This window comes from Anabrus simplex, chromosome 1, assembly GCF_040414725.1.
Source record: "Anabrus simplex isolate iqAnaSimp1 chromosome 1, ASM4041472v1, whole genome shotgun sequence".
Taxonomy (NCBI): domain Eukaryota; kingdom Metazoa; phylum Arthropoda; class Insecta; order Orthoptera; family Tettigoniidae; genus Anabrus; species Anabrus simplex.
Window position 1 is genome coordinate 1,421,561,740 of NC_090265.1, and position 26,287 is coordinate 1,421,588,026.

General features: G+C 38.8%; 1 protein-coding gene across 1 annotated transcript in view; it reads left to right on the forward strand.

The window, feature by feature from the left end:
* The window catches only part of LOC136879135 (tetratricopeptide repeat protein 12), a 172,831-nt gene that overhangs the window by 91,415 nt on the left and 55,129 nt on the right, over positions 1-26,287 (forward strand). The window contains exon 4 of the mRNA XM_067152890.2: positions 19,604-19,847. Within this exon, the coding sequence (XP_067008991.1) occupies positions 19,604-19,847 (244 nt within the window). The remainder of the gene's footprint in view (positions 1-19,603; positions 19,848-26,287) is intronic.

The window sequence follows — 26,287 nt, forward strand, 5'->3', positions numbered from 1 at the left end:
GTTTCCTTTCTCCATAAATCCTATTTTAATATCAGTAAATTATGTGCTTGCATACACACACCTGTATGTATGATATAATGTTCTAAGTGTTTGATTTCATGTTTCAACAGACAGGCTACCGGGCGAGTTGGCCATGCGGGTAGAGACGCGCGGCTGTGAGCGTGCATCTGGGGGATAGTGGGTTTGAATCCCACTGTCGGCAGCCCTGAAGATGGTTTTCCATGGTTTCCCATTTTCACACCAGGCAAATGCTGGAGCTGTACCTTAATAAGGCCACGGCCGCTTCCTTCCAAATCCTAGGCCTTTCCTATTCATCGTCGCCATAACACATATCTGTGTCGGTGCAACGTAAAGCAACTAGCAACAAACAATCAACAGACTGGAAAAACGAATAACTTATATTAACTGAGTCAACTCCACTGATACATCACAACACGTATCAACTGCAGTTCTGTGGAACACCCAGCTAACCTCGTGCAACTCTGATATAAGTTAATGCTCCGAGTCACTCAATAGCACAACAGGTATTTGCTGCCATCTTCTTGGTATTCCAGACACATATTGTGATCCGAATATAATGGAATGTTGCATCCAACTGTACTCTTAAGTCTTTTATAGGAAGTGACCTGACAACACTGAAAAAGAATGGCTTCCTTAGTAACACACTGAGGTTGAAGGCTGTATGCTGTACGTACCGTGTCATTTATTGTGAAGAACAAAGCCCACATGACGCACGATCTCTGGTTTTCGCCATTGCTACTATGATACAAACGTACTTTGTACGTTGACTGGCACTGCAGTATAAGATTTGGTTCATATAGTTCTCAAAAAAATATAGATGGCAGCAAACTACAGCTCAACACATCATATTCTTCCTTTCAAATCATGTCAGAGCTGTGTCGCTTCAATAGTAGTATGCACTAATGGTGGCTGCGCACAAACATAGACTGAATGACAGTGATTTATATCAAATGAACACATCTAACAAATCACACATAATATTTATGTACTAATCACTAAGTAGGTGTATCTCTTGTACAAACAATTTTGAATGGCCTAAGAACCAAATAAACTCAATATCAGCCATATTTTATTACTTAAGGGTAAATATTGAACTTTTTAAAACAATGAAAAACCTACTAATTTCATGTTGCCATTGATGCTTTCACGGCCCGTACTTATAGACATGATGCTGTATAGGCTTTTGGGCTTATGTCGTGTCAAGAAAATAAGGTGAAATTCTTTACGTTTCGCAGGGAACTGTGTCCTGCGTCCTCAGAAGAAATCTTGACTGTACACGAGAAAGGCTACCACTTTTCCACTTCTATTATAACTTCTAAATTTTAGAGTCATTGTTTAGGAAGCCTTTCTCGTGTACAGTCAAGATTTCTTCTGAGGACGCAGGGCACAGTTCCCTGCGAAACGTAAAGAATTTAACTTATTTTCTTGACACGGCATAAGCCCAAAGGTCTATACAGCATCATGTCTATTAATTTCAGTCCACTATTTCCATGGTAAGGATCTATCAAATGTATTGCAGTTTTTACAGATATGAAGGAGAAATTATGAACTCAAATATAGTGACATAAAAAATTACCTAAGTTCAAAACTAGTATTTAATTTTTAAATCCAAAATTAGTGAAAAACACCCAGTCTGGAGGATTATAATATAAGTACCGTATTTTCTCGCGTAATTAACACATTTTTGACGGAAAATACAGGCGAAAACTTTGGATGCATAAATTATTTGAGGAATTCAGATATTTAAAAAAATATTTACAGTTCATTTACATTTAAAAGATACATCAAATATAATATACACACAAATGGTTCAACTCATTTGCAGTTAATCGTTATTTGGCGTAAAATTCCGGCATGAAACTTTTTCTGAAAAGTTGGACACGTGGGTTTGAAGTACTGACACTGGAAAATTTTCTTGCCATTACGAGCTGACAATACGACCTGAAGTGAAATAAACGTGTACTAATAAAAGTACAATTCATGTAAGTACATAATAATGATGTGCCAGCAAAAAAAAAAAAAGAAAACTTATCCAACACAAGAAGAGCTGCGCATCGAAGGAGGGACCCCTGATATATTTCCCTAGACCTTTCGTATTCAATCTTGTATGAGTGACGTATCCATCCACCCTTGTTCTTGGATACGAACGTGGATCCCTCGCGGAAATTTTATTTTAGGCATTGGCTTTTATTTTTGATCAACATAAGGTGCAAACTTTCTGCCATCACCTATTACAGCAAGCATTGCCAAAGAGAATAGCATTGCAGTACATCATTCTTTTTCACTTCCGGTAGCACTTACGATAACACTCGATGTCTCTTTCTTATTGAGTGTTCAACTTTGTGGCATACGGAAACTTATTGGTATCTGACCTGTGGTTCCTATTTGGAAGAGCGAATATTCCTTCACTTTACGCTTTTCAGTCACAAAGCGAGATAGTCCATTTCTCTTCATAAAATTACTCATCAAGCCTTGGCTAACCTTCAAATCCTAGACACTGATTCCATGTGCAGCAGCTATTTCTCGTCCTTCAAAGTACAGCATTTCTTGAGAAACAGCATATCCAACGTTGCGTAACGAAATCATATATTTAAGCAGATCCTCCCCTACTTCCGGAAACTTGCCGCGTTTTGGTCTGCGATATGCTTTGCAAGACTTGTTGGTCGCTTGACGTGCACTTCTCTGTTACCGTGGTAGCACATGTTGCATTTGGACGCCGAATACTTGCGGCCCACTGCCCTATTCCCGTTTCATGTTTTGGCGTTAACTGATCACCACGAGTTTATATGATGCAGTATTAGTCGAATACTTGCTCACTGTGGACTAACAAACAATTTTGAGATCAGAGAAAACGCATGTCCCATACTCAAAACACTCGTAAAATATGTTTGTACCAGACTGGAAAAGAGGGTCACTAGTGACTTCTGTGCTGATTCTCTTACTAAACTAGTGCAGTGGTATTTCCTGCCGGCTGATAACAGCACGTTGCCCAGTATTTGGAATGCTCGGTTTCGTAATAGGAAGGCTTCTACCTGAGTAGTTAACATCTTTATTTCGAAACGCATCCGGAACTGCATGATGGATGTTCGAAGAAGTGGGTGCATCAAATACGTGAACATTTCTTTTTCTCCACTTTGGACCCAAAAATATTGGGGTGCATAAATTATGCAAGGGTATTAATTATGTGAGAAAATATGGTATGTATGTACATTTTACACAGTCATAATTGCAAATGATAACAGTCTTGGCATTGATGCTTTCACGGCCCGTACTTATGGGCATGATATAGGCTTTTAGGCTTATGCCGTGTCAAGAAAATAAGGTGAAATTCTTTACGTTTCACAAAGAAGTCTTCTCTTGGAGAAGTCTTCCTCGTGAAAAGTCAAGATTTTCTTCTGAAGTTGCAGAGCAAAGTTCTCTGCAAAACGTAAAGAATTTCACCTTATTTCTTGACACAGCATAAGCCCAAAAGCCTACCGGTATATCATGTCTATAACAGCCTTGATTTAACATCGGTGCATATAAGACCTGTCCTTGATTGAAGCTTGTAACTTGTGATAGTCACCAAAACTGAGGTGTATGACCATGGATAATTGTGTATTGCAAGCAATCAATTTCATGATCCTTATTGATATCTAAAGTACTTGATAAATTAAAATTACAGTATATATTTATTCCACCTTATTGATAATTGCCTTATAGTAGTACATGTTTCATTTTTATACAAACATCATCAACTACAAGTGTCCGAAGTGTGCCAAAGTCCTTTGCAAGCATAATATAAAAATCGTGTTTGGGACTGTCATAAAAATTGCTCACAGTTTAGGTCAAAGCAAGGACAAATTGTCCCCACTATTACACCCTGGGGTGTACAAACATGCTGATACATTGGTACTTGAATCAAGGAACGCCACTGAAATATCCATCTCAACCAGCCAGACAAGTCAGCAATAACTGAACATACACAATCAACTGGTCATGATGTCATGTTCCAAGATGTTTGAGCTCTTACCCACTCTAAACACTACAGGTGTAGAATTATATGGAAAGCTGTGGAAATACATAAAAATCCTAATAATTTCAGTAGGGTCACTGGCTATCACTTAAGTAATAGGTGGTTGCCAGCCATTAAGGATTTTCTCTGTCCTTCCACTATTGTTATTTTGTTGAGGTGTTAACTAAATTCATACTCTCCCCATCACTAGATGGTTCACTTTAGGCTATGTGCTGTGGGTTATACTTTCTGTTACTGTCTTACTTTTTTCCACTCCTGTGTCTTCAACCTCTTTGTAGTACATTTTTATTTCTGCCCCTCCTCCCCCCCCCCCCCTTTCATTTGCCTGACTCACACTCATTTTTCTCATTTTTTTTTCTTGTGCTACACTTTTCTTTCCATCTTCAGCTGTATTCTATTCTCCTATCCTGTTAGTCTTTTATTGCACTTAATTTCATTTTTCATTTTATTTTATGTATTATTTCTTCTACTGCATTCATCCCTGGTTCATCTGGTGACCTTGCTGTTTACTTTGCACACACATACTGAACCGTATCATACCACGGACCTTGGGCCAGTATTTAACGTCAGACTTATATCGGAGGCTAGCGACTAGGCATGAACAGGGGGATGCGAGGGAGCCAGATTTTGTGTTGTTAGACAGGCCAAATAAAGAGCTCTCAGGTGTGTCAACTGTAAGAGAGAGAATGGTGCTTGGAGCGACCAGCACAGAATGTAATATTCTGTACATCACTATAATAAATTGTTGTTGTTGTTGTTGTTGTAACCTATGGCTTTATTGGGAAATAACTCCAATACAAAATTGATAGCGCTAAACAACAGTAATGTACAAATAACATTAATAATGTACAGATGTATTAGGGAACAGAGTCTTGTTTCATCTTATTCTTGGCTGTCCAGTACAGGGCTAGTAAATTTCCTTGTTTTTTTATTAGGATTGATCCTGTGCACTGAAGTAGGTGTTTCGAGCCCATCACTGATCCAGTAATTTTTCAGATGGTACACTTTTCCATCAGGTCAAAATGACTAACGATGGCAGAACTAAGGAATACATAAAATGCAGACTAGCACAAACAAGGAAGAACTTTCTTAAGAAAAGAAATTTGCTCACTTCGAACATTGATATAGGAATTAGAAAGATGTTTTTGAAGACTAACGTCTACAGCGTGGCATTGCATGGGAAGTGAAAAATGGCCGATAACTACCTAGTTCAGAAAGAAAGAGGATAGAAGCTTTTGAAATGTGGTGTTATAGAAGAATGTTGAAGGTGAGATGGATAGAGCGAATCATGAATGAAGAGATACTGAATCAAATTGGTGAGAGGAGATCAATTAGGCTAAATTTGACCAGAAGAAGAGATAGAATGATAGGATACATCTTAAGACACCCAGGACTTGTGCAGTTGGATTTTGAGGGAAGTGTAGGTGGTAAGAATGGTAGGGATAGACCAAGGTATGAACATGGCAGGCAGATTAGAGCAGATGAAGGATGCAGCAGTTATGTAGAAATGAAAAGGATAGGGTGGCATGGAGAGCAGCATCAAACCAGTCTATGGACTGATGACTCAAACAACATATTTTGTTTCTAGCTAGATATGCAGCTAAGCAGTTATGTCCTGTTTCCAATCTGAATATTGCCACTACTCCTTTCCTCGGCTTGCTTTTATTTTTGTCCCATAGGTCATTTATTTATTTTTTCCCATTTTTTCATCGTAGTAAGTTGGGTAGTTTCTTTCTTCCATATTTCAAGGTTTTATTTTTTATTATCTTCTAATTGAGTTAGCTGCCAGACGTTTGGTTCTCATGTAGGTACTAATGCCTTTATTTGCTAGTTCATCTGCCAGTTCATTGCCTTCTACTCGTACATGTGCGGGAATCCATTGTAAAGTGATGTGTCTTTTCAAAGTTTTTAATTTTGTTAGTAGATGTCATGAATTCTTGATGAATGGGGCTTGGTATTTGAGGATACTGTTTTTATGGCAGCTAGTGAATCTGTGAGTAGGACTCATTTTTCAAATGGATTGAGACTAAAAATCAGATTTTGTAGGGCAAGATAGATGGCTTCTATTTCTCCATGGAAGTTGTTATAATATCTGCCTACTGGAGAATATTGTGAGAATAATTGGCAGAAAACTCCAGTGCCTGCTACTCTGCCATCTATTTCTGAGCCGTCTGTGAGGTCTCTTAACCAATGATCTTCAGGATATTCTTCATTTAGCATACTAAGTGCTGAGCTGCTCAGCATTACTGGGATACCATCTCTTTTTTTGAGATTATCTGGGAGAGATAGGTTAGTTTGAATGGAGGTGTAGTCCAATGGGCTTATTGGTTCAGGGGTGGCTTCAATTTTGGATGGTATACTTGGTGATTTTAAAATATTTCTACTAGTGGTTATAGGTGTTTCTTGGGTTTTTAGTCATTCCTTGTGTTTTGTTCTGGGTATCCAGTTTGCTTTTTGTGATGCTTCCATTTTAACTTTATTGCAGCTTGTTTTTGTATTTCTCTTTGTATTGGTGGGTTATCTGTATATAGTTTTAGTGCTGAGATTGATGTATTTTTAACTGTTCGTAATATTAATTTTAAGGCATTTGATTGTATTCTTTCCAGTTGTTCTAGACATGTTTTATTTCCTGTGACTATTCCCTCAATTCCATATTTACAGGTTTCACATATGTGTTATAGGTGATGTTGAGTGTGTGTTGTGTACATCCCCATTTAGTGCCTGCTAGTCTCTCATCAGGCTAATCCATTTATTTGCTTTTCCACATGTTTTCCTTACTTGGTTTTTCCAATTTAATTTGTTGTCCAGTGTCACACACAGATATTTAGTGCTGTTGCTCTTTTCTAGATAGTTGTCTTCCAGTTTGAGTTCAAACTCAGTATTTTCATGTTTAAGTGTGAAAAACTGATATACAGTTTTTGTTTTGTTGGCAATCATATTGTTCTCAGTCATCCATGAGATAAGTTCCTACAAGGCTGCATTCAAGGTTTGGTCTAGCCTTTCTTTCTGTTCATTACTTTCATTACTGACTGACATCCAGATAACAATGTCATCAGCGAACATGCTGACTTTAATACCATTGATTTTTTTAAATTTGTTTGGTAGGTCATTGATATAAAGGTTGAAAAGTGTGGTGCTAGATGTCGCTCCTTGTGGTAAACCTATTTTAGACAGTTTGTAACATGATTCCATGTCTTCCCATCTTGTTTTTATCCATCTCTGATTTAGGAATCTTTCAATAATAATAATAATAATAATAATAATAATAATAATAATAATAATAATAATAATAATAATAATAATAATAATAATAATAATAATGATAATAATAATAATAATAATAATAATAATATATAATATATATAATATAATATATATAATATAATATATATATTATAATAATAATAATTATTATTATTATAATAATTATGTTATTGCTTTTACATCCCACTAACTACTTTTATGGTTTTCAGAGACTCTGTGGTGCTGGAATTTTGTCCCGCAGAAGTTCTCTTATGTGCCAGCAAATCTGCCGACACGAGGCTGACATATTTGAGCACCTTCAAATATTACTGGACTGAGCCAGGATCGAACCTGCCAAGTTGGGGCAAAAGGCCATCACCTCAACTGTCTGAGCCACTCAGCCCAGCAGGAATCTTTCAAATCAATTCAGCATGTTCTTTCTTACTCCATAGTTTTAACTTGCTGATGAGTTTTGATCTCCAAATGGTATTGTAGGCTCCTTTAAAGTCTATAAAGACTGCTAATGTACTCTTCTGGTCATTGAAGCCTTGTTTCATGTCTTGGAAAAGTTTTGTTACTGCATTTGAGGTTGACATGTTTGTTCTGAATCCTGCTTATTCTTCAACAAGGTATTTAGTTTCTCCAATTACCAGTTTAGGTGTGCTGTTACCATTTTTTCAGATATTTTGGCGAGTATTGGAATTAGAGTTATGGGTTGGTATGACTCCATTTCATTTTCATCTTCCCCAGATTTTAGAATTGGGATGATAGTGCCTTTAGTCTAGTCTATTGGTAGGGGTAAATCATTGAGCCAAAAGACATTGCAAATTTTTAGGAGTGTTTTGCGTGCATTGGGGCTAATATTTTTTATGAATTCTGGGAAGATTTTGTCATCTCCAGGTTGTTTTTTGTTTTGTATGTTATGAATTGCTTTATCTATTTCTTCCCTGACACCTTTAATCAGGAGCTGTTAAGGTTGGACTAATGTCTGTATAATGGATATAACAAATTAATATCCAGTTCCTAAGTCACGTTATATTTAGTGCAAGTACGGTGAATGTATTCAGAGACGGATCCGTATAAATTGTCTACACAAATTCCAGAGGTCATCCAGATGTCACAGTCAGGCAGATGGCATCAAACAATGGATGGTGTAGGAATGAACCAGTAGTCTTCAGCCATGGATTCCAGTAGTACAATGATGTGCTAAACTACCACGACAGCCTGAATGGAGAGCTGCGGCAACAGAGAAACCTATATAAGCTGGAAGTAATTTTATGCATGAAATGAAAGTAGATTGCACTCAACTCAAGGTTTCTTTGTAAATAATAGATTTAATTAAGCTCACAAGGCAATTTTCATTGTGTTTCTGTAAATATGTTTAGGGCCAAAATAATGCTTAGATAGTGTATTAGCTTTGTTTGATTTTAGTTTGAATATGAGGATAACCTGTTATTTAGAGTTGATTTCCATATGATTTATGAAGGTCTATTAGTCTCCAAATGCAACACACGGTAGGTGGAAAATGGTCTCTGTTTTAATGGAGGACGGAGTACCTCGCAAGCTTTCGAACTGGGAGTCTAGTGGATAGGAGTGATTAACCAACCTAAGATTTGTGTGTGTGTGCGTGCGTGCGCGCGCGCGCGCGCGCGCGCGCGCGTGTGTGTGTGTGTGTTTTTTACAGCTGGCAAGTCGATAGCAGATGTATGTGATTTTCCCCACCGTTGTATTTAGAAGGGTCTTCCAAGTAAAGTATACTCGAGAATTGAACCAGGGACTATGGTATATATGAGGCAGAGATGCACTGAGGATATTTTGGGTAGTCCATTATTGAAAGAAAGCATAGATGTTTACCTCACAAGGTTTATATAGTCTGTGTGAGTGTGTATCCCAGACAATGATGTGTATTAAGTGATTATTTTGAATGGTCACAGTGCCAAGTTTTGTTCTGCTATGCAGGGAGCCTGTCATAATACGTGCAGGTGAATGTAAGAGTCTCAACTGTGGTTATTTGGAGAATGAGAGGGAGAGCTAGTAGGGGATGCCTGGTCCATATACAAAAAGACAGTAAGCTCACCGGACAAAAAAATTAGTCACCCCAGTGTGCACGCACAGATGGATCATTACACCTGTACAGATGGCACAGCAAATGAGTCCCGTGCTTAACCGCAAATGCACTGCCTCTACATGAGCATAAGGCAGTTGCGATCAGTGAGACATTGATGTTTCAAGACAGTGTACATCAACATGGGTAGATATATGTGACAGAGTGGCAAAATGGGGCAATAGTGTTTGGCCATACCCATGGCCACACAGTGTGTGAAGTTGCTGGATTTGTTGGTGTTTTGCAGTGGACTTTTCAGCGTGTGGTGTACTACATGTGGCCACAAAACATGACGTCAGAATTGTGGTCAGAAAAAGATCCTGACAGAGAGGGACCAGAGACGCATTTCATGGCTTGTGCAATGAACATTTGGAGTCGGTTACCTCGCAAGAGGCCATTGCTCACACAGGCATGTAAAGCTGCATGTCTTCAATCGGCTAGAAATCATCAAACGTGGACAGTAGCTGACTGGCGGAAGATAATGTGGTCTGACAAATCACGTTTTTTCAATGACGCATGTCGTCGAGTGCACCGAAGGCCAAATGAAGCATTTCATCCTGGATGTGTGCAAGGTCAAGGTCAAGCCGGAGGTAGATCTGTGATGTTTTAGGGGGTGTTTTTCATGTCATGGATTGGGCCTGTTCACAAGGTGATCACTAACATTGTTGTAACTAGAAAGACACACACACGAAATGCTGTCAATTGTGTAAAGTTTTATTTACAAATGAAATATACAGTATATCCCACATGCACACACTAATAAACTGCCATCTTGAAACAAAACACTGCTACAAAGAAGGAGGAGAAGACTGCAGCACTTGCGTGTCAATCAAGTACCAACCCAATAAAATTCACATACTTGACTTCAAACACTCGGTAACGACTTCCACTACAAGTCTCGTTAAACAACTCCACACAACTCCACACAACTCCCAAGGCTGCCGCTTTATATACGTTGCCTGGCCAGGCTTCCAGAAGAATATGACACAACATGTTTTGTCGTAATTTTGACAGTCTCAAATAACCTATTTACAATTAATGTAATTTTCTGTAACTCTCTAGCTTCAAAGATCAATCAATCAATCAATCAATCAATCAATCAATCAATCAATCAATCAATCAATCAATCAATCAATCAATCAATCAATCAATCAATCAATCAATCAGTCAATCAATCATTCATTCAATCAATACTGATCTGCATTTAGGACAGTCGCCCAGGTGGCAGATTCCCTATCTGTTGTTTTCCTAGCCTTTTCTTAAATGATTTCAAAGAAATTGGATATTTATTGAACATCTCCCTTGGTAAGTTGTTCCAATCCCTAACTCCCCTGCCTATAAACGAATATTTGCCCCAATTTGTCCTCTTGAATTCCAACTTTATCTTCATATTATCATCTTTCCTACATTTAAAGACACCACTCAAACTTATTTGTCTACTAATGCCATTCCATGCCATCTCTTCACTGACAGCTCAGATCATACAACTTAAAGTCATAGAAATACGTATTAATGTTTAGTTAATTCCACCTAAGAATGTTGTTATACCTATTCCCAAGAAAGCCGATGCTGACAGGTGTGAAAACTACCGCACCATTAGTTTAGTATCTCATGCCTGCAAAATTTTAACACGTATTATTTACAGAAGAATGGAAAAACAAGTTGAAGCTGAGTTGGGAGAAGATCAATTTGGCTTCAGAAGAAATGTAGGAACACGTGAAGCAATCGTGACTTTACGTCTGATCTTAGAATCAAGAAGGACAAGCCCACGTACATGGCATTCGTAGACCTAGAAAAGGCATTCGATAATGTTGATTGGACCAAGCTATTTATGATTCTGAAGATGATAGGGATCAGATACCGAGGACGAAGAATTATCTACAATCTGTATAAAAATCAGTCTGCGGTGATAAGAATCGAGGGCTTTGAAAAGAAAGCAGCAATCCAGAAAGGAGTGAGGCAAGGCTGCAGTTTGTCCCCTCTCATTTTCAATGTTTACATAGAACAGGCAGTAAAGGAAATCAAAGAGAAATTTGGAAAGGGAATCACAGTCCAAGGAGAGGAATTCAACCTTGAGATTTGCCAATGATGTTGTTATTTTATCTGAGACTGCAGATCATCTCGAGAAGTTGCTGAATGGTATGGATGAAGTCTTGGGTAAGGAGTACAAGATGAAAAGAAATAAGTCCAAAACAAAAGTAATGGAGTGCAGTCGAACGAAGGCAGGTGATGTAGGAAATATTAGATTAGGAAATGAAGTAGATGAATATTGTTACTTGGGTAGTAAAATAACTAATGATGGCAGAAGTAAGGAGGACATAAAATGCAGACTAGCACAAGCAAGGAAGAGCTTTCTTAAGAAAAGAAATTTGCTCACTTCAAACATTGATATCGGAATTAGAAAGATGTTTTTGAAGACTTTTGTGTGGAGCGTGGCATTATATGGAAGTGAAACATGGACGATAACTAGCTCAGAAAGAAAGAGAATAGAAGCTTTTGAAATGTGGTGTTACAGAAGAATGCTGAAGGTGAGATGGATAGATCGAATCACGAATGAAGAGATACTGAATCAAATTGGTGAGAGGAGATCGATTTGGCTAAATTTGATGAGAAGAAGAGATAGAATGATAGGACACATCTTTAAGACACCCAGGACTTGTTCAGTGGTTTTTGAAGGAAGTGTAGGTGGTAAGAACGGTAAGGGTAGACCAAGGTATGAATATGATAAACAGATTAGAGCAGATGTAGGATGCAATAGTTACGTAGAAATGAAAAGGTTAGCACAGGATAGGGTGGCATGGAGGGCTGCATCAAACCAGTCTATGGACTGATGACTCAAACAACAACAACATTCAATTCATAAAGAGTGATTTTAATTAAGAATTAAATCTTATGAAGGAAATTATAGGGACATGTTTTGCCCTTTTTTTTTAAGGACATCTTCTGCCTTAATCTCAAACCTGAAAGATAATAAATGAGGATCCTGATTGTTCTTAATTGTAGTTTTTTAAGATACATTACAAATTATAAAAGTGAGGATGATATAGGTACATGCATCAATAAATGAGCGAGAGGGATGACAGTAGTTAAGATATTCTTATAATAAAGAAAATGTCCAAATGGACCGAGATTAGTTTAATTCATAGTTAATGATTTTCATTTCCATGTTGATGATTACTTTGTTTCGAAAAATATTACAAAGGATGTTTTACCAATCAACACTGTATAAGCACAATATCTATATTTAATATCTGAGTATCAGTTTCGGTCTCCTAAGGACCATCTTTAGCTCAACATACATGAAATTACAGAAAGCATTTGACAAGCACACTTACAAACAAATACACATGCACTTGGTTAAAAAATTGGGTATTTCACTAAAATTGTCCCGTCTTAGAAGCGAAGTGAATTGTCTTTCTTGTTATGGAAATGCATTATAAAATTGCGTGTTCAAGTCAATTGAACAAATTGATATTAAATATAATGCGTGACTCTTAGACTGGAGATCTTCTGTGTTCTAGATGAAAGGTGATTTATTTGTTGGCATGTAAAATTAACATGTATCTCGGGATTTTAGTTGATGTCAAATGACCTGTTTACTGCCTCTTTGTTGTCATCAGTCCAACTGGGAAACACTCACATTTAAATATTACGTTGCTTTAAAATAGTATGTTGTTAAAGAAATATGAGGAACTGTAGATGTTTAATGTTGGTAAAATGAAAATATCTCATTAACACTTATTGTGGTACACAGGTTTGTCTATTGATTCTTGAGGGAACATACTTCATGATTATTATTATCTGCAAAGTTGAGGTAGACAGTTGTTGCATTGAAAGTAGATATCTCATGCCAGTAAGTGACTATTGTGTGGGTGTAAATGTGAGAAGAATGGAATGTCTGTAAAGAAAAGAACAGTGGGTATTAAGTACGGTGTATACATATCATTGCTTCAAGAAATGAGTTGTTATTTAACTGTACTTACTCCCTTATTTCTTGACCTCATGACCTTGTCGCTAGTTGTGTCAGATGTGCACTGTTTGCCTGTGTTGGTGTATTGCCTGTTGCAGGAAGATGATGGAGGGGGACGTGCTTGGGAGGTGGATGGTGTTATATTCGTAATTGGCTGTGAAGTTTCAGAGGTGTGAGGGGACAGGAGAGTGACCCATTAGTGAACTGTTCTCTTTGAATATGTTTTAGAGATGGAAGCGTGAACGACCTCATATAGAATGTTCATCTTATCTATTGGTTCATTTAAGTTCTGAATATTATTTACTCGTTGGTCCAATGATATGAAATGAGCCTCTGAAATATTGAGTAGGGGTCCTTTTTGGTCCTTTCATCTCAACATAATCTCAAGATTTTTGTACATTTCTTGGCATAACTGAATTAGCAACGGGAACTGATGCAGGTTCGTTTTCATTGTGAAGAAGAACACACTTCAAACTAGGCTTGGAGGCATCAGTAAAATATCTCCGGTGAGCAGGGTCATAATGTGCAACTCTTAGTTTCAGCATAACCTCCAGAACATTGTTGCAGTAAACGCTCATCAGAAATGAAGGGTATAAATTATTCTTTGCGTTCTCTGTACCAATAGTACATCATCCCTGGTGTCAACATGTTCTTTTCATGGAGTCTGGACCCAAGTAGGCTACTTCAGCAGATTCTAAGTCACTCAGCGCACTTTGTAAGAAAAATTTATGTTCTTTCTCAGCAACTTCTGGTGAGAAATCACAGTCAAAGGTAGCACCAGCCATTTTTGCCTCATCTTCAGAAGAGGAACCATCATTTAATTGTTCTGGATGATGTGGTGATGGTACATTAGCGCCATGAGAAACAGGTAGTATTGTGGATGAAATATTGCTCAGATACAAAATTGTACCTTTTTTTCCTGCTGTTAATACCCCTGACATGTACCGAACAGAAGTAGCAGTGAAAACTGTGGTCTATAGGTTGTCGCCACACCATTGGTATTCTGAATGGCAGTGCTGTTCCCTCACCGTTCACCCACTATTGGTAACTGCTCTACACAGATACTACAAACTTTATGAGGTATGAGGTTTTATCGGAACGAAACTTCCACACACATAGCAAAATATATCTGGACTGTTCTTGCAGCCACGACATGACATGTTGATATAAGATCAATATAAAGATTAACACAGTATGTCACTCATGTGACATACTACCTGTTCTCATTAGCAAATGAAGTAAAACCCAGACTGAAGCATAGAAAGCACTGCAACAGTGTAATCAGTCCAGCTCACCCTGTTACAAATATCTTCAGATGCTCTTGAATATTCTTCATCCAACATATGGAAATAAACACCTTCAATTCCTCTAAAATTCTCCGTGGTAGTATTACTTCTTTATCGTCTTCTTATATATTACCAAACATAATTAATGCTTTATTACCAAAATTATACTTTGGTAGGATAGTACTGTGTACAGCATGATTCACCCGCCTCTTCCAATGTAGTTTTATGCAACCCACAATATTCATTCTGTCCTGAAAACATCTGCCCTGCCGGTATGCTCGGACAACACATCCGGATATCTTGGTATTTACCGCCTCACCATGATAGGACGCTGTGATGTTATACTCGTATTAAGCAGTGGAAGACGTGTGTGCCTTCTAGAACTATGAACCTGACACGCCGGTGAAACACTAAATTGATATTGTGACCACAGTAAAACTAATAATACTTGCTATTAGCTTCACAGTTTGCCATGCAGAACTGTTGTGTAAATGGTAAAGGTGTGGCGATGCGGGCTTGCATGTCAAGTGGGAGGTTCGAGTCCAGAGTGAAGATTACAAATTTTTGAAATATTTGTTTAATACATACCGCACGCAATGTAAGTTCAGTATCCACTTTCATGCAAATTATGTGTGAATGAATGTGTTTGTGACCAGACATATACAGACCAGAAATAATAGGAACACAACTGCCCAGACAAAGTTTTATCACAGCAAATGCTCGATGTGCTGACCATTTTGGTTTATGCACATTCTGGCCTGGTGTCCAATAGATTGTCTTGTGCGCTGAAGCATTCCAGGTATAATTGCTCGGCAGGCGTCCTTGATGAGTTGCTGGAGCTGGTCGGGGTTTTCCGGCACTTGAGTATAAATAACCTTCTTCAAATGTCCACACAAGAAGAAGTCTAGCGGCATTAAATCCGGTGATCTGTCAGGCCAAGGAACAGGCCCTCCTCCTCCTCTCCATTTTACTGGCAGTTCCTCGTTCAGATGATTACGAACGGGCAAAGTCGAATGTGGTGGAGCTCCATTCTGTTGCAACCACATCATCAAACGATCCTGCAATGGCACATCCTCCAGTAGCAGCAGTGGGAGTTCCTGACGCAGAAAGTGCAGGTAGCCTGGGCCTGTCCAATGGCCATCAAAGAAATAAGATCCAACCAGGCAATCCCCCAAGATTCCATACCAAACATGCACTCCCCATCGTACTTGATGGGCCACCCATCGCACCCAGTGAGGATTGTCCGGACTCCAATAGTGCGTGTTGTAGCGATTGATGTTCCCATTATTGTGGAAGTGCGATTTGTCCAAAACAAGATATGTGATACGAATGCTGCATCGTTGTCCAGTCTGCCTAATGGCCACCGACAGAACTCCATTCGAGCTTCGAAATCCCGCCCATGGAGTTCTTGGTGTAGCTCAAGATGATATGGGTGAAATTTATGTTCATGCAGTATTCGCCAGACAGAGAGTTGGCTGGTGTTCACCTGTCATGCAGTTGCCCTTGTACTGATGTGTGGATTACTACGAGCTCCCTCCAGAATGGCCTCTTCTGTTTCACCTGATGTAACGGGCCTATCGCGTACTGGTGGCTGGTTGGAAATCTCGCCTGTTGTCCTTAGGCGTCTTAGGTGGAATGTCGTAGCAGCCGGGTGCTGCCTGTCGGGATACTGTTCCTGATACAGACGTAGTGCCTTACACATGTTTTGTCTTGTTTCCCCATAAATGACGAGCATGTCAACGTATTCCTCTGTGGAGAACAAGCCGAGTGACAGCAGAGATTACTGTACATTCATGCCCTAACCAGCAGAGTATGCGCAGGGCACAAGATGAATAACAGTGTCATTCTACTGTTTGAATGTGGCAAATGTGGGCCTGTGTTTATGTATTCAAACATCATACCGATGCAAAAATATTTGAACGATGCAAGATTCAAACCACCGCTGGCATATTCCGTCGTTTGCTAGGCGAACGCCTAACCACATCCGCTACGCTACACTGCTGGAAACATGCTGGTAGTACAACAAGAGCAGAGTACCTACTCCATCCGGTTTGGTGTTTAAGACATTAATTACTGCACTGTTACCTAGTTTTATGCATTAATTCCCCTCTTTGTTACACCCGGCCACGAGGCACGACACATTAACATAGTTACATGGTAAAAGGACGTTGCAACATGATTTCAAGGTGTCATGTTTTGCGAACGGATGACATAACATTTTGCTAGAGTTCAGAATCGTGTGCAAAATGTGCTCACTGAACATTAGTACCATACAGTATGCCTGCATGGGAATAGCACCCCTATAACCATGTGCACGTTAGTTGGACTGCAGCAAACAATATTGGAAGGGCTGCTGTATCCCACTGTATATTGTTTTAACATCTCTTTCTTTCTCATCACAAGCTATCTTACTTGAATCTTTATCCATTAAACTTCAGAATTTTTTTATATATATCAAACTTTAATCCTTTCTCTTCCTTACACAATATACATCTTCAAACCATTATACAATCTCTATCTCCTTTACTTCCTACCAATTATACATATAACTTCCATCAACATGTCATCACCCTGGCAACACTTTCCTTTTTATTATAAAGGAATGCACACAAGTTGTGTATATATGTTACATAAGTTACTTAAGTTTTGGTGATACATTTTACCCTGCATTTTGATTGTACACATTTTAATGAAGCACAAAAGTCTATCAAGGGTATTACTCGTTTTTCACAAGTGGTCATGTGGTAACGATCATAAGGTTGATCGCACAACTCACATATACAGTTATTCCCGGGATCGTGAAAATGCTTGTTCTTGCATACTTTGTGGTGGTACCCTTGCACAGTTATTGAGGTCACCATGTGTCGGAGGTCTTGATTCGTGTTGGTCCAGGATCTATTTACAATAGCTTCTGTAGTATAAAAGTCCAGCCAAATTTTTCTTTGTTTCTTTTGTCTTTCAAGGAACAGTTTATTCGAGTTGTCGGTGGATGGAAGTCTCATACGCAGTTCTTCTATAAAGAATGGTTCTCTTGCGAGCTCATATACTAGCCTCAACTTTGTGTGTTTCAAAACACCTAGAGCGGCTTTCAAGAATCTTGATTTAACAGCTTCCAAAGTCATTAGATCTTTTAGACTTGACTTATCCAAAATAATATCTGTTCCGTATGTTGCGATGGGAACTATTTTTGCGTTGAATAAGGCCATAGCGGTTGTTAATGATAATCTGGATAATTCTTTGATGTCAAAAATTGCTTTTGTGGCAGATGCTGCACAGGATTACACGTGTATTCTGAAAGATCTGGCGGTGGTGTGCAGACTCACTCCCAGGTATTTGAAGCTGTTGACTATCACAAGAGGTTTTGCTCCTAGATATATCCTGTCCTCTGCAGCTTCTTGACCTCCGTTCCGGAATGTCATCTGTACAGTTTTTTCGGTGTTAATTTCTATTTTGTTTTCCTGTGCCCACTTCTCAGGTTGGTTTATAACTCTTTGCAGGTTGTAGATGGAATTCGATCCAATGACCATGTCGTCCGCATATATGTAGAATTTTATATCTTACGTCTCTTGTCTAATCATCTGTACAACATTGTATGTGGCGACATTAAAGAGTAGGGGGCTTAATGGGTCTCCCTCTAGGATACTGTTGGTCTGAGTTATTGTTTTCGATGTGGTTACGCCATCTGTGACCTGAATGAAATTGGCTGTCATTTTTAATACAAAGAACTGTTATATAACATACACTCTTTAATACCTCTACATTGAATCAATAACAGCCACAATATAAAATTACACAATTATAATAATTTATAAAAAAATTCTACTTTTGTTTTTGTTTTTTACAACCAGAACCATACCATCATAAATCAAACCACAGTGTATCCCTGCACTGTTACAACTGAATGGTGCTAATCAGCAAAACCTACTATGTTGTACAGTGATGTCAACTCTAAGCTGTGAGTGTAATTATGCAGGGTTGCCGAAAGGCTGTAGGAGTTTGCACTAATAAATCAATTCAGAAAATGTATTCAAGGCAACACTTCTCCTAACAAAATAACATATGCAATGGTGTATGTGCACAAAAGAAGAAATGTCGGATTTTTTAAGTGTACCAGATTTTTAAAGAAATGTGATATGATGTGGGAAAAATAATGCCGGATCCTGTTTCAAGATGCAAAAGCCATCCCAAAAACTATACAGTATGGCGGCAATGAAACCATCGCAGGACAGTGTTATTACATTTGCTTGTGTAATGTTATTTACTATTTCTTTAGGAATTTACCATTAATAATATCATTTTCTTGTGTAGTATTAATAACTATTATTTCTTTTGGAATCTGCTTCTAATAATACTTTAAATATAATAATCAGCAAGTACAGGAAACACCTCGGATCATAGAGCTGGGGCTGGGGGCAGCCTTAACACCTGCACCTAGGAGCGTCAATAACCTAAGTCTGTCCCTGACAATATGGTCATTCCATAGAGTACTGTACTATTTCATATCAACACAGTCAAGAAAGCTGGCACGTAAAGCAGTTGCACACTGTCCGTTGTTCATCTGCTATGAAGTTCTTTTGGTTGTTCATTTGTTGTACATTGTAGTACACATGTATCTTTGGACTTTTAATCTTACATGAAATAGAGTTAATGTAACGGTCACTGGTTAACTTTATATGTTGTATTAGTCTCTCTTGCTTCAGAAAACTGGACATTCTAGTTTAATATGTTAGATTAAACCTGTGCATAGTGGAATCCTGCTACGTTCTTTCAGCGGCACTAGTTATAACACAATGTTATTACTGTGGTAGCTTTGAATTTGTGACCCTTTGATTCATAAACTTCCTAATAACATTTTTGTGATACTGGTCAGTTCTTGTTTGTGGCTTGATACTGGGCAGTAAATAATATTCTAGTACTTTTGAAAATATTTCCTAGATTTCACTTGATTTTAATATCTATTGCAGGCTATTGAGGCAAAAAGAGATAGCTGGTTGTTGTATTCGAACAGAGCTCTCACTTACTTACGACTGGGACTTTATAATCGGACCATTGAAGATTGCGATAACGTTATCAAGCTGAATGAAAAGAATATGAAAGGATGGCTCTTACAAGCTCGTGCATATCACTTACTTGGAGATTTTAGTGAAGCAGATCACTGTATAAAGGAAGCAAAAATTAGGAATCCTGGTAGTCTTGCACACATTGAAGGTGAGGTAAAATATGTGTAATATCTTTATTTATTGAATTATTATAGAATGGACCAGCCCCATGGCATTAGGTTAGCATATCTGCCACTTGCCCACAGGTTCTGGTTTCAGTTCTCAGCCTGTTCAGCGATTGTAATTGAGGCCTGAGGGCTGGAGAAGAGTTCCTTTTTTTTTTTTTTTTTTACAATTTGCTCTATGTTGATGATGATGAAGATGCTTGTTGTTTAAAGGGACTTAACATCTAGGTCACTGGCCCCACTTTATGTTGCACCGACACAGATAAGTCTTATGGCGATGAGGATAGCAAAGGGCTAGGAGTAGGAAGGAAGCAACTGTGGCCTTAATTAAAGTACAGCCTGGTGTAAAAATGGGGAACCACGAAAAACCATCCTCAGGGCTGCTGACTAGAAGTGTTCACTCAGCTGCATGCTATCAAATGAGGAGCTGTCTGATATGAGAGGCAACAGACTCGATCAAGAAAACTAAGCAGTACAGCTGGTAGGATGACATGCTAAAATCACATGGCACTCCAATAACTGCAGTTCATCTGACTGGCCAGTCCAATGCTCTTAATTGTTAGTTTGTGGCACAGGGGATCAAAGATGGGAATTTTGTTTGTTGGGACTGTTGTGGTCATGAGAACCAGAAGAGCAATATAAGAGCATCTGACTGACACTCTATTTTGCACCACTCAGGGCAAACATGGTATCTTAAGAAGTGCTGTAGAGGTGGTTAACTTGGCATGTCCAACTTTGCCAAACCATGTGCATCATGAACACTACTTCCTGCTGCATTCTGATGGCTACTGGTACTCAGTAACATTTTACTTCCTCCCATCACAAGAAAAGCCTCTTGATTCATCTGTGGTTGAAGATTCCCGAGAATGACTCTCTTCCGATCCATGAGGATGTCCGTCAGCTAGGAACAACGAGACTTACATCCCACAAACTTGTGTAAAAAACTGTACTAGAACTGACATGTATATAACTTAGTCCTTGTGGGTGGGGTTAACTTCCAATAAGTAACCAGGGGAACCTGACCCCTACAGAGCGCGTTCCCAGGTGGCGGATGCGGATAGGGGGCCCCTACAGTATGTAGGGCTGGTTGAAATAACCAATACAACCCACGGACCAACAGGTAGCCCAATTCCTGGGGGTTTTAAAATACTGGGACACCCTCTCTCCAGGGGTCATAAATAAGGAGGGCCCTTGCCTTGGGTTAAGGGTGAAGACCTCAACGGCATCTACGGCGGAGAAGATGGACTTCGGTACTGTGGAGATGGTGGAAGAGGCAACCCATCCTTCTGGGGTGTACAGATGGAACCTACTGCCTTGTAGGATGAGGAAGGCATCCTCAAAGGCTAAGGGAGTAAACCCTGAAAGAAAATCCTCTTATGCGTAAGGCCTAGAAAGTCAGCAGGAAAGTATTGAGTACAGTTGCTTTCAATAAGAAAAAGAGCCTCGGAAAGAATATTATGGACTGGACTGACACGTCCTCTCAGACAATTGTAAAGTATGATGACCGTAAGGCTGATGATATACAATATTCGGAAAGGAAACCCCAAATAAAAAAGAGACCCAAATACCGAATTGGAACTATGAACATTCTATCATTAACTGGAAAGTTAGAAGAACTCCTAGACATGATGGATAGAAGAAAAATATCAATATTGGGATTAAGTGAGATGAAATGGAAAGGGATTGGAAGTAAGACACTTCGTGGAGGTTATAAATTATACTGGAGTGGACAGGAGAAGGTAGCGAAAAATAGTGTTGGATTCTTAATTAACGAAAGGACTGATGCTACAGCTGAAGTTATCTGCAAAAGTGATAGAATCATTAAAATGTTCATGAAACTGGAGAACACTAAGCACACCGTCATACAAGTGTATGCCCCACAAACAGGCTGCAGTAAGGAAGACAAAGAGAGATTTCGGCAAGACCTGGAAGATGCAGTTAATGAGGAAAATGTTATTATTATTGGAGATCTAAATGTGCAAGTTGAGGTAGACAGACTTGGGTACGAGAACATCATTGGTCCACATGGATTTGGACAAAGGAACCCAGAAGGAGAACAACTATTAGATCTGTGCAGAAGAAATGATCTTATAATAAAAAATACATTCTTCAAAAAAAGAGACAGTCACAGAATAACAAGGTACAGTTGGGATGGCCAGTATAGAACATTGATTATGTAATCACAAATAAATATGGTGGCAGGTACATCACAGATGTAAAGGTCATCCCTAGTGAAAGCATGGACAGTGACCACAGATTGTTGGTAGTAGACTTCAAACATAAGGCAAATGAAACGCAGAAACTTATTACGAAAAAACCAAGGGTTAAAACTTGGAAGTTGCAAGAAGTCCAAATAAAGGAAGAATACAAACTAAGGATTCAACAGAGTTTGCCGAAGTGTGAAGTAACCAGCATTTATGAAGAATGGAAGGCCTTCAAAGACACCTTTGTGGGAGAAGCCAAAAACCTATGTGGAGTTACAAGTTCTATCAAAAGAAAAAAGGAGACACCATGGTGGAATGATAGAGTGAAAACAGCGGTGAAAGAAAGAAACCAAATAAAGAAGGCACTGGACAAGGAAAAACAAAAACAGGGACAAGAACGAAATGAACAAGAAATACAAAGACTTCAAGGAGTATACAGGAATAAGAAACTTGCTGTAAAGAACATTGTAAGGGAAGAAAAAGAGAAGAAATGGAATGAGTTTGCAGACAAACTGGAAGAGGACAGTAGAGGAAATATGAAATTGCTATACAGAGTAGTGAAAAACAAGCGAAGGGACCAAGAGATCATAAAAGCAATAGAACGTGATGATGGAACTCTGGCACAAGAAGAGGGAGAAATTAAACAAGAACTCAAGATCTATTTCGAAAAGCTGCTGAATGGAGATACAGAAAACATAACAACGGATAGAGGAGAGCCAAGTCGAGGAACCACAACTGAACCACCAATTACATGGCTTGAGGTTGAAAATGCGCTCAAGAGCATGAAGAAAGGAAAGGCAGTGGGCATAGATGAACAGCGCAGATATGCTGAAAGCAGCGGGAATTCCAGGAATCCAATGGCTCTACAGATTGCTCAACAAGATATGGGAGAAAAATACTATTCCTGAGGACTGGAAGATGGGCATCACTGTACCTCTGTTCAATAAAGGAAGCCGACGAAAATGTACTAATTACCGTGGTATCACACTACTGTGTCATGTCCTGAAAATATTGAAAAAAATAATAGAGACCAGAATCAGAGATAATGTTGAATCAATTTTGGAAGAAGAGCAGTATGGTTTCAGACCAGGAAGGTCAACTACAGACCTTATATTTGCAATTAGGATGCTAATGGAAAAATACTGGGAGAAGAACAAGCCTTTATTTCTAATATTTTTGGACATTGAGAAAGCATACGATAGTGTACCAAGGGAAAGAATTTGGCAATGCATGAAAGAACTTCAAGTGCGAGACAGCCTCATAGACAAAGTGAAAATGTTGTATAGTGGGAACAGAAGCTGTATTCAAGTAGGATGTGGTTTGTCGGACTGGTTTGAAACAAAGAGGGGAGTGCAGCAGGGCAGCTCATTGTCACCACTTCTATTTATTATTGTAATGGATGTAGTAATGAAATCTATTAAAAGGAAAGAACATGGAGATATCAAAGCCTTCACATTTGCAGATGATGTTGCGATCTGGAGTGACTCAGAAGAGGAATTGGGAGAGAGAATACAAAGCTGGAATGAGGAGTTTAAGAAATATGGTTTAAACATCAGCAAGACCAAGACGGTGGTGATGAAAGTGTATGGGGAAGGAGCAGAACCAATAGTCATGTTAAATGAAGCTCAACTGGACAGCGTTCCAGTTTTCATACTTAGGTAGCGTTATATCAAATGACAACCTAGCAAAACATGAGGTGAACAATCGAATCAATAAGGCAACACAATTTTACCACCAGGTAAGACACCTGCTGTGGGATGAGCAAATACCCATGAAAACAAAAATGACATTGTACAAGTCCTATTATACACCAATCTTACATACAGTCTCGAAACCCCAACACTGACCAATAGAGATAATATCAAACTTCAGGCAGCTGAAATGAAATTCCTACGCACTATGATCCAGAAAACCAGGAAAGACAGGAATGAGAAAATTAGAGAAGAAGTAGGAATAGATGATTCTCTCCTCAATAAGATTCAGATATCAAGACTGAAGTGGTTTGGTCACATGAAGAGGATGCCAGTAAACAGAACTGCAAAGAAGGAATTTGACAGAAAGGTAGAAGGAAGACAACCCATAGGAAGGCCACGAAGGAAATGGATAGATTTAGTTAAGAGCGATGTACTGCTGAGAGGTCATGATTGGAACAAGTTGGTGGAGGAAAAATGATACAAGGACAGGATGAGATGGAGGAGGCTCATATACCACACCCGGGAAACTGGAGATGGTTTAGGATGATGATGATGATGATCACACAAGTTAAATATAGATATTACACTGTAATGTACCTGTTGACGAACATATTATTTAACAAGGAATAAAGAGAGACTATTTGTTAAAATTTTTTTTTTTTTTTTTTTAGATATCTTATATTGTAATATTTATATTTAACCTGTGTGTTCAACAGACTGGAAAGCTTTTATGTTACATTTAACTGAGTCAACACTGGAAAATATGGCTTCCTTCGTAACAAAGAACTGACATCGTGCCACTTCAGTCCCAACTGCTGGTGAACAGAGTGAATATAATCTTCTCTGCCAAACAGAAACTCCTCCAAACTTGCAGGCTTCAAACCTGCTCCATGTTTCTTAGAGAAAACCTAACAACATAAGATGTAGCTTGGGAAGAACTGCTGCTGCTCTTTGTAAGTTGGGTTAGGCACTCACCTTTCTCTGACTGCACTGAAGTTCCACATACACTGGAGTAATATAGTTTTGGAATGCGTCCTTTGCACCCTCTGATCAATCCTGCTCTATTCCTGTTCTATAAAATGGCAGTAAACCGTGATTTAATTTTTTCTCCGAGTGAAATGTTCGGTAATAATATATGTATGAAGTGTAATGGAACTAATCATGGAATTAACGATAGTATAGTCTGAATGCTTCTTATGCATGCGTATTTTAGAATACATTTGGTAGCAAAGTGTCGGATCCGGTAGACGATCTCATTTCCGATAACTTCGCTTCGGACTCCCCATATTTGAGGTTTAGAATAAGATATCTGGAACTTGAACTCTCATCTAAAGATGAAATAATCAAAATGTTATCCACTGATCTAGAAAATGCTCTACCCAAGTTGAAGAACTTTAAACAAAATAATGTTGAAATGCCGAGACAATGCGAAAATGATTTTGAAGAGGTTAAGTCAAAGAATGTTAGGCCTAACTGGAAACATGTTGCATTTAAAGATTCTGTAAATAATAATTTAGTGACACAAAACAGTTTTCAGGTGTTAGAATCAAATGAGCATGAGGTAAACTTACAATATGACTCAGCTGCAATGTCGGAAAGACAAAAAAATCCCGTCAGTGACCGGTACATAAACAAGCCCATACAGTAATAGTAGGGAATTTGATGATTAAAAAATGTTGGACCCGAAGTTGAAGAGGGTATTGCGTACTGCTATCCAGGCATACAAGTGGGTCAACTTGCAGAATGTGTGAACAGTGATAGTATCAAGGAAAATCCTGACACCCTGGTTGTTCATATTGGCACAAATGACCTTCATAATTTGTCAGCACCTAGTGACATAATGGCCGAAACTGATAGACCTATTACTGCGATGAAAAGGAGGTTTCCAGCGGCAAAGCTTTGTCTCGGTGGCATATTATATCGGCACGATGTTGATTATCGCTATATATGGATGCTGTAAACTCCACTCTTTGCTGGTTAAACCGTAAAGGAGATGTCCTTTTTGTCAATGCTAATAGTTGGCTTAGAGGCAGGGGTTTTGGAAAAGATGGGCTACACCTTAACAGAAACGGAACCTCTAAGTTTGGCAAACTTCTCAATAGAATACTGTATCTAGAAGAATGCTCTCAGGAAACTAATTAAGAAAATGAGGGAGGTTGCTAATCATAATGGTGAACCGAGCTCGATAGCTGCATTCGGTTAAGTGCGGCCAGTATCCAGTATTCGGAAGATAGTAGGTTCGAACCCCACTGTCAGCAGCCCTGAAAATGGTTTTCCATGGTTTCCCATTTTCACACCAGGCAAATGCTGGGGCTGTACCTTAATTAAGGCCACGGCCGCTTCCTTCCCACTCCTAGCCCTTTCCTGTCCCATCGTCACCATAAGACCTATCTGTGTCGGTGTGACGTAAAGCAACTAGCATAATGGTGATAACTTAAGTGATAGGCCTACAGAAAATGATTTAGGAAGTATAACCTACATCAGGAATGAAATACAATATGTAGATAGGGAATCAGTTCACAGAGG